This window comes from Carlito syrichta, unplaced genomic scaffold (assembly GCF_000164805.1).
Source record: "Carlito syrichta isolate Samal-C Ts95f unplaced genomic scaffold, Tarsius_syrichta-2.0.1 Scaffold86271, whole genome shotgun sequence".
Classification (NCBI taxonomy): Eukaryota; Metazoa; Chordata; class Mammalia; order Primates; family Tarsiidae; genus Carlito; species Carlito syrichta.
Window position 1 is genome coordinate 159672 of NW_007030367.1, and position 16079 is coordinate 175750.

At 37.4% G+C, this 16079-nt stretch overlaps 1 protein-coding gene across 2 annotated transcripts in view; it reads left to right on the forward strand.

The window, feature by feature from the left end:
• Positions 1-11594, forward strand: part of PTHLH (parathyroid hormone like hormone) — a 13905-nt gene extending 2311 nt beyond the window's left edge. The window contains exons 3-6 of one of the 2 annotated variants that reach the window (XM_008057087.2): positions 5-257; positions 796-918; positions 6551-6973; positions 11115-11594. In XM_008057087.2, the coding sequence (XP_008055278.1) occupies positions 818-918; positions 6551-6973; positions 11115-11124 (534 nt within the window). In that variant the 5' untranslated portion in view covers positions 5-257; positions 796-817 and the 3' untranslated portion in view covers positions 11125-11594. Of the gene's footprint in view, positions 1-4; positions 622-795; positions 919-6550; positions 6974-11114 lie in introns of those variants that run through there. The other variant, XM_008057095.2, reaches the window with a different exon arrangement.
• The last annotated feature ends 4485 nt before the right edge of the window (positions 11595-16079 follow it).

Consider the following 16079-nt stretch of genomic DNA (forward strand, 5'->3'; position numbering starts at 1 on the left):
GCAGGTTTGCCTCGGAGCGTGTGAACATTCCTCGGCCGGGCTTTCAACTCGCCTCCAACCTGCGCCTCCGGGCCAGCATGCCTCCCCGCCCGTGACGCGGGGCTGCCCTGCCGCCCCGGCCGCCGCCGCCCCTCCGCGCCGCGACTGACCCGCCCTCGCCGCCACCTGGCCCTCCTGATCGACGACACACGCACTTGAAACTTGTTCTCAGGGTGTGTGGAATCAACTTTCCGGAAGCAACCAGCCCACCAGAGGAGGTAGACGGACGGCTATGTATATATATGTGGGGCTCGCTACAAGTGGCTCTGGAACCAGAGGGCCTGGTGCGCAAAGAAGCTGACTTCAGGGGGGAGACTTGCTTCTTTTAGGAGAGGGCTAGCCCTGTTCTACGAACCCAGGAGAACTGCTGGCCAGATTAATTAGACATTGCTATGGGAGACGTGTAAACACACTACTCATCATCGATGCATATATAAAACCATCTCGTTTTTGCTATTATTTCAGAGGAAGCGCCTCTGGATTTCTTTTTACTTTTTTTTTTTTTATTTTTTCCCTTTTGGGTCTCTTTTTCGCCCGTGCGGTTTGGAGAAAGCGCAGTTGGAGTCGCTGGTTCCTAAATAAGTAAGTGCTGAGAGGCTCCAGAGAAAAGTTTTATTTTTATTTTTCTTTGCAGCTTGGGAGATGCCCTGGATATTGAAGAGGCTGTTTGAGAGCAGGCTAAAAGGGGGAGCGGAGTGGCGCGGGGAGATGGAGAGTCCGGACTGACACCTCGGGTCCCTTTCCACTCTGTTGCAGGTCCCGAGCGCGAGCGGATACGATGCTGCGAAGACTGGTTCAGCAGTGGAGCGTCGCGGTGTTCCTGCTGAGCTACTCGGTGCCCTCCTGTGGGCGCTCGGTGGAGGGGCTCGGCCGCCGGCTGTAAGTGTCCCATCCTCCCCACGTCCGGGCTAGGGATCCAGGCGGGGGGAGGCTGCCAGGCTGGGACGCTGCCGAGGGCTCACCGCGGTCACGGATGCGCCTCGCCGGAGTTGGAGAGAGGAGTCATCCGGCTACCTGCCGAGCCTGAGCCCGGATCCTCCAACCCGGCGGGAAGAACTGGTTGAACCTCTAAGGGAGACTGGCGAAAGACAGATTTTTTTAAAATGTGTGTTTCCATAAGAGGGAGTGTTTTCCAGGACCTTCTCTAGGAAAAGATCCTCTGACTCTTGTGAAAGAAAGGGGTTACTTTCAGGATCCGGGAAGTTTTTGCAATTCGGAGAAAGCTGAGGTATCCTGGGGACATAAATCTGTGCGCGCTTGTATACATACTGAACGTGGGTGGCAGTTTGTATGTGAAAAGCAAAAACCTTACATCTAATTTTATTATGAATGACATAATTTTAAGCATATAAAAGGGGACCATATTACATAATGAAAGCATATTATATAATAAAGTAGTAACAACTTTGCAGTGGCACGACTCCAACGTTAGTATTGATACAGTCCAGGAAAGCTAGAGCGCTTGATTCCAAAATGAGTTTTAGGTGTGGAAACTTTCTTCCCCCCCTTGGAATTATTGGTAACAGTTCTTTAATCTGAAGTCAAATATTTGTATTGTAGACTGAAAACTTGTATTTTGGCATTCTCGCTTGCTGATTCTTTTAGGGATAACTTCGACTTGGAAATAATCATACATCTGAGCACACGAGAGAAATTATCACCATGTTGTATGACTGAAAAGTTGGAAGCGTGGTGGAATAGCACCATCTTAATAATCTGTTGGACCTAGCAGTCCATTGATGTGTGTAACACCATCTTTGGGTGATCTTTAAGTTGCGGACTCAGTGTTCAGGATGGGGAAACGATAAAGTTTGAGAATTGAGAAGAGTTGGACTCTGAAGAAGGAATTAAGGAAACTTTTACACTAACAGTAAAAATAGCAGTATCTAATATTTACAATCAGGTTCATGGTGCTTTCTTGTAAATTCCCAAGGGTGTACAAAAAGGCAACTGTTTTATATGTGCCCTTGGTCTATTATTATTAGAGTAGAAAATCCTTAAGTGAAATTACTTTAGACATGTCTGAACCTTGGCACCAAAATGAAAATCTATTATGAATTTCCTAAGGCAAATTGTGTAGAACATTGTACTGAAGATAAAGCTTCATTGTATTCTTCAAATCAATGTTTTGCCAATGTATCTCTGAAAACTGTCTTTAGACTTTTTGCTCATTTTGTCACGTGTGCTAAATTCAATCATTTCATACAAATATATAAATATAGAAGAAGACAATTTTTAAAGGCACACTTAAATACTGTATTTATTTGGCTAAGAAATACTATCTTGGAACAGAGCCAATTTTTTTCTTTAAAGTTGCTTAAGAAATACCTGTTTTCTCTTTTGAGAAACAGTAAATGAACCATGATTAAATCCACAGCTATGGCATTAAAGTATTGCTAGGCTGTCTTAAAGGTTATTGTTAACTCTTTCTTTGTCGCACCTTACAAAATACACATCAGAAACCACTTAGCAGCCAGAGACTGTTATAGTTTTGTTTGTGGGTGAAATCTAATATTGTAGTTAAACACTCACACTCAGCAGATGGTTATAAAACTACCACAAAAACATTCTCATAGTTAATGGGTAATAGATCATCACATTACAACCATGGTTTTTCATGGAGGCTGAAATCATCAGTAGATGAAGATGTTTCATCCAATTATTATAGCCAAATGGAGTTTTTAAAAACAAGTCTTTTTTGCATTGTTGCCAAGTAACAGTGAATTTTGTGTGCGAGACAAAACATTAGTCTACTATTATGCTAAATCAGGCTAGTTTCTTGAAAGAGATTTTAACATGTAATCAAATCATATTACTCCTCAATTTTCACACCAAGTATTAAGGAAATGGCTTTAGAAGTATTGGATTTTTGTTTTTGTTTTTAACTAGGTGTTAACTTTTAAGGGAGAGGAAACTACCATAACAATAAGACTTCCTAGGCATGGAAAGGAGGCAATTATAAGTTGTAAGTCTTTTGGACCTGTTAATCCAAAAGATTTTAATTAATGAGGCTATAGCATGACAAGTTGAATATTGGAAAGTGAGGCTTAAGGATGTTCTTGTACAGATGAACAAGGCTTTTGACAGGTGACTATACCTGTGTTTAGGTTAGAGAGGGAACCCCAGCAGATTCAGAAACTTAAAACATCATTGGTTGATTTGCTTGGGAGCCAGACTGGGTCTACTCCACTTAATGAAAAGCATAACTTTTGACTGAGTCATTTGGGTTGGAAGGGACTTCTAGTGAGTCATCTTAACTCTAACACCCTAACCCTGTCTCTTCCATGTAGCACAGAACTTTTCTTCTCAAGCACAGTCCTTCCTTAGGAGTCTAGCATCAGCTACAAGCATGTTACTTCTTCCTGTGTGGGAAGAGAAATTTCCATCACCTTTTATGCCCTCTGTTCCTTGATAGTTCCTTAGAAATTTCATCCTCCCTAAAAACACCCTTGAATGTGATTATAATGCAGAAGAGCTGTGTTTTGACTGAAGTTAGAGTTACCTGTGCTAAGCATCTTCTCCAAATTTTTGCAATTTTTTTCAATAATCAAGGAAGACCATAGGGCATAATGTACTTGGTTGTTGTTTTTTTTCCATTTTGTAACTTAGGTATATAATAAATGCCACATAAACCATTGTGCTGTGTAATATTTGCAGACATATTGAGTAACAGATTATTACTGAGACTATATTTACAACTTAAATATTCCAGAATTATCTAAGTTGAAGACCTCCTTAATTTAAATATATTATTCATTACCGATATATATCTAGTTTATAGAGATACCATTATATTCCTGACCATCTAATAATGTAATCTCTTAATCAGAGATTCATTCTTTACAGTATGTTAAATGCAGAAATCTTTGAAATACTAAGTAAATAGTTTTACAAGATTTCAGATTTAGTATTTAAGAAAATTTGTGTTTTCTAATATACTGAGTTTCCCCTAAAAGGCAGATGCAAAGCTTTGTCCCTCACAAGAGATGTACTATTTTAAACTGAACAAAGTTGTGTCATATTGTTGGCTTTTATAAAATAGAGGGATAGAATGATTGCTGCATTTCCCATGAGAACCATCCTGGGAAAATGCAGCTCTTGAGTTAGGAAAGCACTGTGACTCACAGCTGACAGGCTGGCCAAGATGGCAAGCATATATACCCATCAGAGGGGGCATGAGCAATGGTGGCTTGATTAGAACAGACCAACCATTGAAGGTTGTGCCTTTGAGTTAAGCTAGAATGGATTATATTATCCATTTGGAGAGCAATACAAATGAGGAGGGTATATGCCAGGAATTAAGAAAGAAATAAAAGCCCCCAATACTATAAATTATTGCTGGTTAAGAACATCTTTTTAATGTGATATTTTTCTGAAAAATACTTATTAAACTGCAGTGCTTATGAAATATGCAATTATATGAGTCCTATTATTTTTAAATGTTATTAGAGGATATAAATACATTAAACCAAAGCCTCAAACTTGTAGCTTATTAAAAGTTTCCAGAATACTAACTATTACCACAGAGTAAGTGAATTTTAATCTAGTCACATGTGGCACCTTCAGAAAGGAAGAGGGACTCCTTCATGCCTCATTTAAACCAGGCTCCTGTTAAATTCCTTTCCATTAAGTCATGTCTTTTTTGAACAAGCTACATGGCTTAAAGTCAGTACACACACTAAAATACTAAAAGGAAACTGACATTCTGGCTAGAAGAGCCAGAAAAATGATGACTGTATTTTCATCTCTTAATTCCTTCTTTGCCTCATTTATCCAGTGATAATCCAAACTCTAGGAATCCTAATTCCTTATTTTGGTGATGAAAATGGACTTTTTGGACAGCAGGCTTGATCTTCAAAGAAATGGATAACCTTCTAGTTTGCCCACTGTTGTGGTTATTACCCTATGCCCAGACCCTCTTGTTCAGTCAACGTAGGATCCTGTTGACGTTTCAGCTTTGGCTTTGGTGGGAGAAAGGTTTGAGGAAACTGAAAATGCAATCTTGGTTTTAGAATAGAAGACCTAGTTTCTAGAGCCCTGGATCTGCCAATTCTCATTGTGTGAACATTTCATTTAATTCTCATTGTGTGGACAAGTCATTTAATCTCTCTATACCTCTCTTTCCCCATGTATAGAATGAGGAAGGGGAATAATGCTACTTATTATTATCATATTTCTCTGAGGAGTTAAAGAGGTTGTACTAACAAAGGCAACAAGGGTCCCAGACCACTGTGTCAGGAAAGGAAGAACACAAGAGAAGTATCCCTGTGAAACACCCTCAGATACATTTGAGGACAAGTCAGTTTGGAGGGTTACACCAATGGTAGAAACTGGAGTCAGTATAGAGTTGAAGCAGGAATGGTATGACTGATTAATGTTTTAATAATGTATTAATAATGGTTAATAATGTACACACAAAGTAATAAAAGAATGCATGATGGACATTTAAGCAAGAGTTAAAATATCATCTAAAAGTTTCATAAAGAATTATTTATTATGTTTTCATTAGAGTGTTTACTATGTTTTCATTAGAGTGTTGTTAAGCAGAAAAATGCCTACATACTTGTTCCTAGAGATATGTTAAGACAGAGAGAGCAAGGAGAAAAGTGAAGTTCTCAGTTACGTACTAAGGGGAATGCTCTCTGAAATTTTAAATGTAAAAAAAGAAAAGGTGAAGCATAGAAGAAATAGAGTGCTCTCATTTAATTTAAGCACACAAAGAAACCCATTTTAAGGAGACCACCCACTACTTTACAGAAAAATACATGTGCTGGCTGGCGCTCTCTCTCTCTCTCTCTCTCTCTCTCTCTCTCTCTCTCTCTCTCTCTCTCTCTCTCTCTCTCCCTCTCCCTCTCTCTGACGGCCTTCAAGTGTAGGCTTTTGGTAGCTGGTAGTCTAAAATGTTAAAATTCAGTCTGTTAGTCAGATGGTTTCCTAGACAGGTCTCACAGCTCACTTCATCCTTCAGCCTTTGTTTGCTTTTACTCTTACAGCTTGCTATTCTTTGAGATTCATTATTATTATTTTGTCATGGGGCAACAGTGTATATGTATGTTTTCAAGCTTGGGAGAATGCTCAGGTAGAAGCAGCCTCCTTTTTATTTCCCTGGCTGGGATTTCTGGATTTATTTTCCCAACAGAACCTGAAAAATGTGAAGAGATGCTCAGTGGTCTCTGTCCATTTCTGAGCATCACTGAGCTGTAGCATTTTAAATTGGGAAGAGAGCATAGAAATCCTGACTCTGACCCCTGCCTTTTATACAGTTGAGGCCCATGAGGCCCAAAAGATCACAGCCTAGTGAGTGGCAGAACTGGGACCAGGAGCAGGAGCCTCTGAAGTGCCAGCTTTTCCCTTACCCCTCATTACTCTTCCCTGGGAGCCAGGTTGCTACCCTCCCAGCTTGTAGTAGATCCATTAGACAGCTAACAGAATTTAGTCATGTCTTCGTTGCCAACAACTAAAATTTAACTGTTTTCTTCCCTTCCCCCACCCCAATATATTTTTCTTAAAGCAAAAGAGCTGTGTCTGAACACCAGCTCCTCCATGACAAGGGGAAATCCATTCAAGATTTACGGCGACGATTCTTCCTTCAAAATCTGATTGCAGAAATTCACACAGCTGAAATCAGAGCTACCTCGGAGGTGTCCCCTAACTCCAAACCTGCTCCCAACACAAAGAACCACCCAGTTCGATTCGGGTCTGATGACGAGGGTAGATACTTAACTCAGGAAACCAACAAAGTGGAGACTTACAAAGAGCAGCCGCTCAAGACACCTGGCAAGAAAAAGAAAGGCAAACCTGGGAAGCGCAAGGAACAGGAAAAGAAAAAGCGGCGAACTCGCTCTGCCTGGTTAAACTCTGGAGTGGCCGGGAGTGGGCTAGAAGGGGACCACCTGTCTGACACCTCCACAACGTCGCTGGAGCTCGATTCACGGTAACAGGCTTCTCTGACCCGCAGCCTCTTCTGGGTGCTCTCAGCTGGGTTTGGGAGCCTTCCTTCTGCTTTGGCTTGGACAAGCCTAGAATTTTCTCCCTTTCTGTATTTCTGTCAATTGCTGCACAACTTAAAAGCTTATAAAACCAAGATAGGCCAGAATATTGTCTTAAAGCTGTGTCTTTCCCTCCCCTCAACACACACACAAACACACACACACAGAGGCTTCTCTTTCTCCATCACCAAACCCCCAACACCAATTCTTTACTACTCTACTAAATAATTTTATTTCTTATTCGAGCTTCAGAAACAAGTGGCCATCTTCAGAATTTGCTGGAGAAGTGTGGTTATCCTTGCCACCCTGACACCTAGCAAACTTTCCTGATAGCTTTTTATTTCTTACTTTTTTTCACTTCAGGGGAGAATATAGAAGGCTTTTATATTATCTACAAACACTGCAGAACAGTATCTCACCATCAACAACTCTGAGCCATTCACACTTTTTATTTAATTAAATATGTTTAATTAAATTTTAAATTTATTCTAATTTAAAGAAATTAAAACATTTTTAGGCACATGCTTTAACTCTAATAAAATATAAGTCTGGTTTCTACCAGCTCATGGAAAAGAAATGGTTTCTGAAAATTTTTAAGTACTGACTTGGAAGAATGTAAGTTTTTTTCATGTATCATTTGTCCATTAACAAGTTGAAATAATTTTTCTAGGGTAATGCTGTAGGAATAGTAAAACTTTACATTTATGTGGCTTGTTTATCTTTATCTCAGAGATTCAAGTAATAATAACATTCACAGATTTGGTGTTAAATAACATAAGCTCAAGTCTTGGATCTGAACTTATTTAGGTTCACAACCTAGGCACATTATTCTATCTTTCTAAGACTCACTTTCATCTTCTGTGAAATAAGATAATAATTATACCAACCTCATAGAGCTGGGTGAAGAGTAAATGAGATTATATATGGGTTTAGTGCCTGTCATGCAGTAAACAATCAATAAATTGTAACATATTATCATTTTGCTGCTTTTAGACCTAGTTCTGATTGTAATATATATGGGGCTAGGCGCATTTCTGTGAAGCATGAAGGTAGAAAATATTAATCTTATTCTGTAAAATAGAAAGCCAAGGCATTCCACAGTTAAGGTACCTGCATAGTGTTTACAATTGAAATAGGTAGCCCAAGAACTGGATTTATTTTCCAATTTTCTGATGATTAGAACAGTGCTTTGTTAGTGCTGTTTCTTTATCCATGCATTTCCATTCATAGGACCTTTGTATATTTTTTACTTTTTGACTCAGCACTTCTATTGAGTTTGAAAGAAAAAGGAAAACAGCCTAGGAACACATCATATGTAATTAATAATCTCACTACTTTAAGAATCTCTTGTTACTTCTCCAGGTCCTTCCTCTGCCTCTGGTACAAATAGAATTACAGGGTGATGTTTCAAAGGGAAGTTTGAACTTATTTACCATTATTTCTCTTTTTAAGTTGACAAACCCATCATTAAATCACATATAAAATAGCAATTATATTGGCTAAGTAGTACAGCTTCAGTAATCAGTGGGCAGTGGCACTAGAAAAATCTATAACACAATGAATGACCTATTCTGCAAACTTCTAATGGATCTATAAGGGATAATAAGCCCTGTAGATTCGGGCTCACTGCACATATTCAGTGAATTTTAAGACATGATCCTAACTTTACATATTTATAACTAATGCAAGGACCCTACATTTTTTGCCAAAACCTATTTTTATCTATTGTCACACACACACACACACACACACACACACACACACACACACACACACACACAGAAGTACAGATAATTTTATGGATTTTATTTATTTAAAATTTGAAATGCTTTTTAAGTATCTAGAGAATTAATGAGTAGCAACACTCAATAATTGTTATGCCCAAAGCTACCCCTTGGTTAAAGTAAGTCTAGTGAAAATTAGGCAATGGCCTAATCAAATGCAGAGCCAGGACTGAAAGAAATAGAAGGTTTTATTTTCCCTGTTTGTGAGGGATGTTCATGGGAAGAACTGTTTTTTTGGCAGCCAGATGTTGGCACTTTTCCAACACAACCCATCAGAGGTAGGAACAACTAGAAATGTATTGATGAGAATGTATGGGACCATGCAAGTTTTGTAATCCAAGTCAAATCTTTTCAGAATAACTATTTTAAAGTTGTATAAGTGACCCAGTCTTTTACTAATGCCCTCTCCTTGGTCTCCTTGCATTATTATATGATGATCTGAGAGTTCTAATGACATGGCAAACATGAACTTTGTTATAATAAATGCAGTATTTTTTAAAAGAAACTACGGAGGTAAAATTGTCCATTTGCGCTCACATGAACCATTTAGTGGTAAGCATATAGCTTTAAATTTGGGAATTACATTTCGAAGTTTTTGATGTTGTAAATGAGATATCCAGATACAGCATGATTCACTTATTAGAAATTATATCTTGCCTTGATAAATATTGATTTAGAAAAATATAAAAAGCTTTTCAGTAGTCAAAAGAGCTGGAACTTTAAAGTGTTGCCATATATACATATAATAAGCATACACATATACTTTTAAGTCATGTTAAATATTTTATGTGGCTATTCCAATAGGAGCCTTTGTTAAAGGAGAAATCAAAAGGAACAAGCAAACTAGGCAGGGTGTGATAATAATTTAAAATTTTTTCCTTGGTCCTTTATTTTTTTTCTTTCTGAAGAAATAATTGTTCAAAATACTATTCATTCTTTTTGCTTGTGTTATTCTTAAGTCCAATTCACTAAATATCATTTAGTACAAGAGAATTTAAAAATCAGTACAGTATACAAATTATTGAGTTTTGAGGTTATCTTTTCAACCTTGTTCATAACATCCATCCACATCTATCTACCAGTTAAAATTTGAATCTTAAACTCTTCTTTTCTCTGCAGTTAGGAGCTATTTTAATACACCAACCAAAACCAATAAGTGGGTTCCTTAAGACATTAAAGCACTCTAAATGCTCGATTTACTTTTCTTTCTTTAAGCTGCACATAGAACTTTGAAATTGTCAGGGATTTGCTGTATTGTAGTTTCACCCCTATACATGTCTGCCATTTAAAACTCTGACTGTTAATTCAATGACGCAGTCAATCAAATTCCATTCTATAGTTGTTTCCTCAGAAACTAATACATATTCACTGAAGTAGAACACACAAAGAGAAGAGGAAAGGAGAGAGAAAAGCAGAGAAAACTCTGCACCTTAAAAAACACTGTCATTACAGCATTCAGATAGCTTGGAAAAGATGTCAATCCCAAGTGGTAACTTATTCTGGATAATAAAACAGACACAGTGATGCAAAAGATTACTATTTTATACTTTTAAATCCATTTATTCTTAGTTATTCTCTCATTTAGAATAGACTTTCACAACTTCTAGTGAAGGATCCATTCAAAAACTCAGCAGAGTGAAAGACAAATGATTCTATTTTTGTTTTGACTTTAGAAACTAAAGTCATAGTTTCATTCACTGGTGTTTAAAGACTGCTAAAGAAATGACAGATATCATCATATCATCAACTAAACATTCTATTTAACTAAACATCCATCTATCCTTTACTCAAAGTCTCATTACTTCAGTATCCTCACCATAGTACATTATGTTAGTGAGAGATTGACCAAATGAGCACCGGAACAAAACAAACTCTGGATTGTCTAAGTCAGCATCACTGGGGAATAAACTTTTAAGTGAGTTTCATTTGATGCTGAATGGCCTGACCTAGCCTTATTTCCAAGTTCTCAAATGTGTCCTTTCCCTTCCCAAACTTGCCAACTGGCAGCTTTGGAAAATTCTCACAGGGTATCTTTTTTCCGACAGAGCATAATTACAAACGCAGGATCCTTTCTGCACCACATGGATCATTTAGACGGGTTGAAGACCCTGCCTGTAACAGAGGTTCTGGACAGTCAGGCAGATCCCACAGGCACCTCCCATAGGAGATATTTACAAGGAGTCCCCTGAATCTCTTTCTACTGTGATTCTGTGTTTAGTTTATATGCTTTATTTGATGTCGTTTCATTTATAAAGAGAAGTAATCTGCTTTCTTCTCTTCTTTCCCTTCCTTCTTTTTGCAGGAGGCATTGAAATTTTCAGCAGAGACCTTCCACAGACATATTGCAGAATTCTGTAATAGTGAACATATGGAAAGTATTAGAAATATTTATTGTCTGTAGATACTGTAAATGCATTGAAATAAAACTGTCTCCCCTTTGCTCTATGAAACTGCACATTGGTCATTGTGAATATTTTTTTTGCCAAGGCTAATCCAATTATTATTATCACATTATCATAATTTATTTTGTCAACTGATGTATTTATTTTGTAAATGTATCTTGGTGCTGCTGAATTTCTATATTTTTTGTAACATAATGCACTTTAGATATACATATCAAGTATGTTGATAAATGACACAATAAAGTGTCTCTATTTTGTGGTTGGTTTTAATGAATGCCTAAATATAATTATCCAGGCTGATTTTCCTCTGTGCATGTAAAAATAGCAGTATTTTAATTTTGTAAAGAATGTCTAATAAAATATAATCTAATTACATCATGACTTGAAGGTGAATTATATACTTAAGATTTCTAGTAGAAGGAACATGATATAGCTTTTAAAATTCTATTTGAATACAATCTTGACCTTAATACGTTTATACTGGTATATATTCCAACATTTCCACATTAGCTTTTAGTTAAAAAATACTTAAAATACATTTTGTCCAATATTTCTGTTCAATAGCATGACTGAACTGCCTAGACATCATTTTATAAAGTATGTTCAATTTGAAGTGCAGATGGGGCAGGCAGAAAAGAAACAGAGAGAAATCAGGAGAAAGGATTAAAGATTCTTAGTCCAGAAGGTTGGCCAAAACTGGGGGGGGAAAAAAAAAAGAAGAGAGGCCAGTCATAATCTGTAAGGCCATGGGTAGTTTTCACCAACGTAAAGTCTGATTTGATAGGTAGTAATAACAATAATGAGCATTAAAGGGCTATTAAGAATTCTCTGTTAAGGTTCTTACCTTAAAAGGAGAGAAACTTAGGTTTGTGACCACTCAAAAAGCTGTCCAAGGTGAAAGTTCTTTTCCTGTGTTGTCACATTTCCTGGAACTCGGGTTGCAAACAGCATGGGTGTAATGTTATATGGGATTCCTTTTCCATTTTGAACATCATCCTAGTTGTTCCCAGTTCTATGTTCATATGAAAACACAAATACATTTCCTTCTACAGATTTCTTTCTTTAACTGTCTGCGGCTTAGGACACATCAGTTAAAAAACAAACAACAACAAAAATATGAATCAAGAAAGTGCATTTTAGAAAATACAGGGGTGAGAGAAGGCCAAAAAAAAAAACCCAGAATTTATCTATTAAAAATTGTGTATTTATTCTTACATGTTTAAAGTTCATTCACCTTCAAAGTACTCTTCACCTGATACAATACACCTATCAAAACACTTTTTCCATTGCTCAAAAGAGTTTTTCAGCTAGACAACTTTGATGCCTTTTAGTGCTTCTGCTGTTTTTTGTTTCACCTTTTCTACATAAGTAAAACACATCCCTTTGAGGATTTGCTTCATCCAGAGAAACAAAAAGAAGTCACTCAGGGCAATCTCGGGTGACTGGAAAGAGTAAGGCATGGAAATCATGCCATTTTTGGTCAAAAACTGCTGAAGATTCTGTGAGGTGTGAGCAGATGTGCTTGTAGATCACCTATCATGAAATGGGCAGATGCATTCAACGACTCTCCAAAAAATATATTCACTAAGCCTAATGCAGCCTCTCACAACAACGCTGGCTGGTACACTGATGCCCATGGATTCCTAGCAGAGGAAGCCTGTACAAGGAGCCCCCCCTCCAAAAGATAATTCTGTTTTTTTGAAGTCCCCCATTATATTCCACTTATGCCCAATATCTTGCTTAATGTCTATGAGATGTTTGGGGGTGCACAGGAAGTAAAATACTGTAATTGCCTTAAAGACTTTTTTACTCCAGTAGGTGGATTATGCATATATATACACACTCATATGTATGTGTGTATATGTGTGTGTCAGCTAAATGTTGGAATGGTCCAAAATTTTCTGGATATCTAATAAAAGGGAAACTAAATAAAACTAGGAGGAGAGATTAGTATGGGCTGAGTGTGTGAGTAGGGTTATGTTTCTGGGAGGAATACTTTTTCATATTGAACTTATTCATATTTTTGAGTCTCATAGCATTCAAAATAAGACTCATTTTACTATTTTGGGGAAAGAATTTTAAACCTATGTCAGCGAGCACATAAGAGATTTTGTGCTTCGCTTCACTTATCAATTTCTTGGAAATGGTTTTTACACCTAAAGACTATTTAGAAATTTAAGGCCAATACATTAACTTGTGCAAATAAGTAGTTCGGAATGTCTTAAAAACAGATATAACCGCATTTTGCAAAACTCCATCTGAAACTTTACACCTTAAATGGTGGCTCACACCTATAATTCCAGCACTTTGAGAGGGTGAGGTAGGAGAATCATATGAGGCCCGCAATTTGAGATCAGTCAAGCAACATAGAGAGACCTTGTCTCTACAAAAATTTAAGAAAATAAAAACTAAATAAACAAATACCAGAGAATGGTGGCACATGCCTGTAGTTCCAACTATTTGGGAGGCTGAGGCGGAAGGACTGCTTGAATCCAGGAGGTTGAGGCTGCAGTGAGCCATGATCATGCCACTACACTCCAGTCTGGGAAACAGAGGTGACTTCTAACTTAAAAAAAAAAAAATTGCACCAAATCCTTGTAAATTGTTTACATGAAAAACGTTTTTTAAATACTAACTTGGTAAATACTTGGATATTAAGGCAAGAAAGCATCAGATTCACCTTTAATGCAAGTCATCTTTAAGGTTTTCTTCCAAAGTAGCCCGTTCCAGAAAAAAAAGGGGGGGGGAGATACTTGGGGGCTTATAAAATCAATGCTACGAAAGCATTATTTATAACATTGCCCTTAGTCGTACCCTAGGTCCTCTAGCAGTAATAAAGAGTAAAATCACAGGATAAGAAATGGAGTGGGGAGATGAAGGAAGCAAAAAACCTTTGGGGAAAAAGATGTCATTTTATATGAGAGAAAAACTGAAATACATAATTTAAGATAACAAGTGTTCAAATATAAATAAACTCTTAGCAAATTATACTCTAAGTGAACATAGTTTATCCTTGACTTAAGTAATGGTTATAAAGCAATAACAATTTAAATAAAGGCAAGTTGAACTAAGTATACTGGAATTAAGAAAATAATACCTAATCTGCTAACATACCATTACCTCCTTCATATTCTATTCAGATAAAAATTTGCTATTTTTGGACATGGTGGAGACCATCTCCAAAAGACAAACAGTGACATTTAAGTGTAAAGACTGAACACTTAAATCCTTTTCCCTGTATTGTCTTAGCCATCACTGTAAAAGAAGTGAATTTTAAAGAATGTGCTTATAACACAACCAATGTATTCAGAGCGACACTATTATGAACCAATGATATTGACATCATTGGTCCTGAAAATATTTAAAGTCAATAATGGCATCTCCCTTCCTTGCTACAAAAATTAGTGTGGAATGCAGGAAGTGTCAATCTAAGAAATATAGAGGAAGTGAAGCTTTTCTTGGGAGAAAGTATAGCATAACCTTGATGATTAAAAATTCATTTTTAATTTGTTATTACCTATTCTGAGTACCAGTTGAGCAAAGCATCTATTTGATTTTCTGTATCTACTGTACAAGGACAAGGGGAGTCCATTTTTTAAAATTCAAAATGCTTTCTCTAATATACTACAACGGACCCAACAAGAACAACAAAGTCAAGTATTATTAATAATTCAATTTTATTTTATGGCAATTCATTTAAATACTGAAACATGGTTTCATGGATACCCACACGTGCTTAAAGAACTCTAAGGCAGGGCATAGTGACTCAAGTCTGTAATCCCAGCACTTTGGGAGGCCGAGTGAGAGTGCCCAAGCTGTTCTTGAACCTGAGCTCATAGGCTCAAGAACAGCCTGGACAACTTGGAGAGACCCCATCTCTATAATAAATCAAAATATTAGTCAGGCATGGTAGCGTGCACCTGTAGTTCCAGCTACTTGGAAGGCTGAGCCTGAGCCCAGCAGGTCGCCTGAGCCCAGCAGGTCGACACTGGGATGGCCGTGAGCTTGCCACTGTACTCCAGCCTGGGTGACAGAGTGAGATTTAAACTCAAAAAAAAAAAAAAAAAGAACTCAAGTGATGGACTTTTGTAAGAAATTCCAGAACACTTACACCATCACAGGGTATTCACTTTTAGATAATCTGGAACTTATTTTATAATCTAGAGTAGTTTACAGTTTAATTGCTATTTTCCCCTTTTGCCACAAAGTTCATGGATAAACAGAACCAGCTGTGGACAGAAACAATGTCCGCCGAGTGTGCATCTTCTGTCAACAGTGTGCACTTTGGTTGAGAGCAGGAAGTGTCTCTAGCAGACTCACCACTTCCTCCTCAAATAAAGGATAAAAAAATTCCAGGCACAAATGTTTGCCACTTCCCTTCATGTCATAACCCAGAAGGTGCTAAAGACAAGACTATTATGAAAGCATCTATTACATAGTTAACAAAATGCTGCCATTTGATAAGTTACTCCCAATTTCAAAGGTGGTATTGAGAACCAGTAGCTACTAAGATCCCTAAGGCTAAAGGTTTTTCAATGAATTATATTATCTTGTGTCCTTAAGAGAAGAACTATTCCTTCTCAGTTGTCAGTATTACTTCGCTGATGAGCTTGTGAACCTTGTTTTACTCAACATATACCATCCAACACTAGGTAGCAGCCTCAATATATAGCAGGTGCTCAATAAATATTTGTTGAATTGAATTTAATAGTGCTTTCAGTTTCTGGATTAATCAACTGAAAACCAGACTTACACAAAAATTTTGCTGAAGTTAGGAGTTAGACCAGAGTTTTGAGTACTTCAGTTTCCCATGGCACATTCTTCTTTTATTCTGAAAACAAGAAACTTACAGAATAACTGCACTA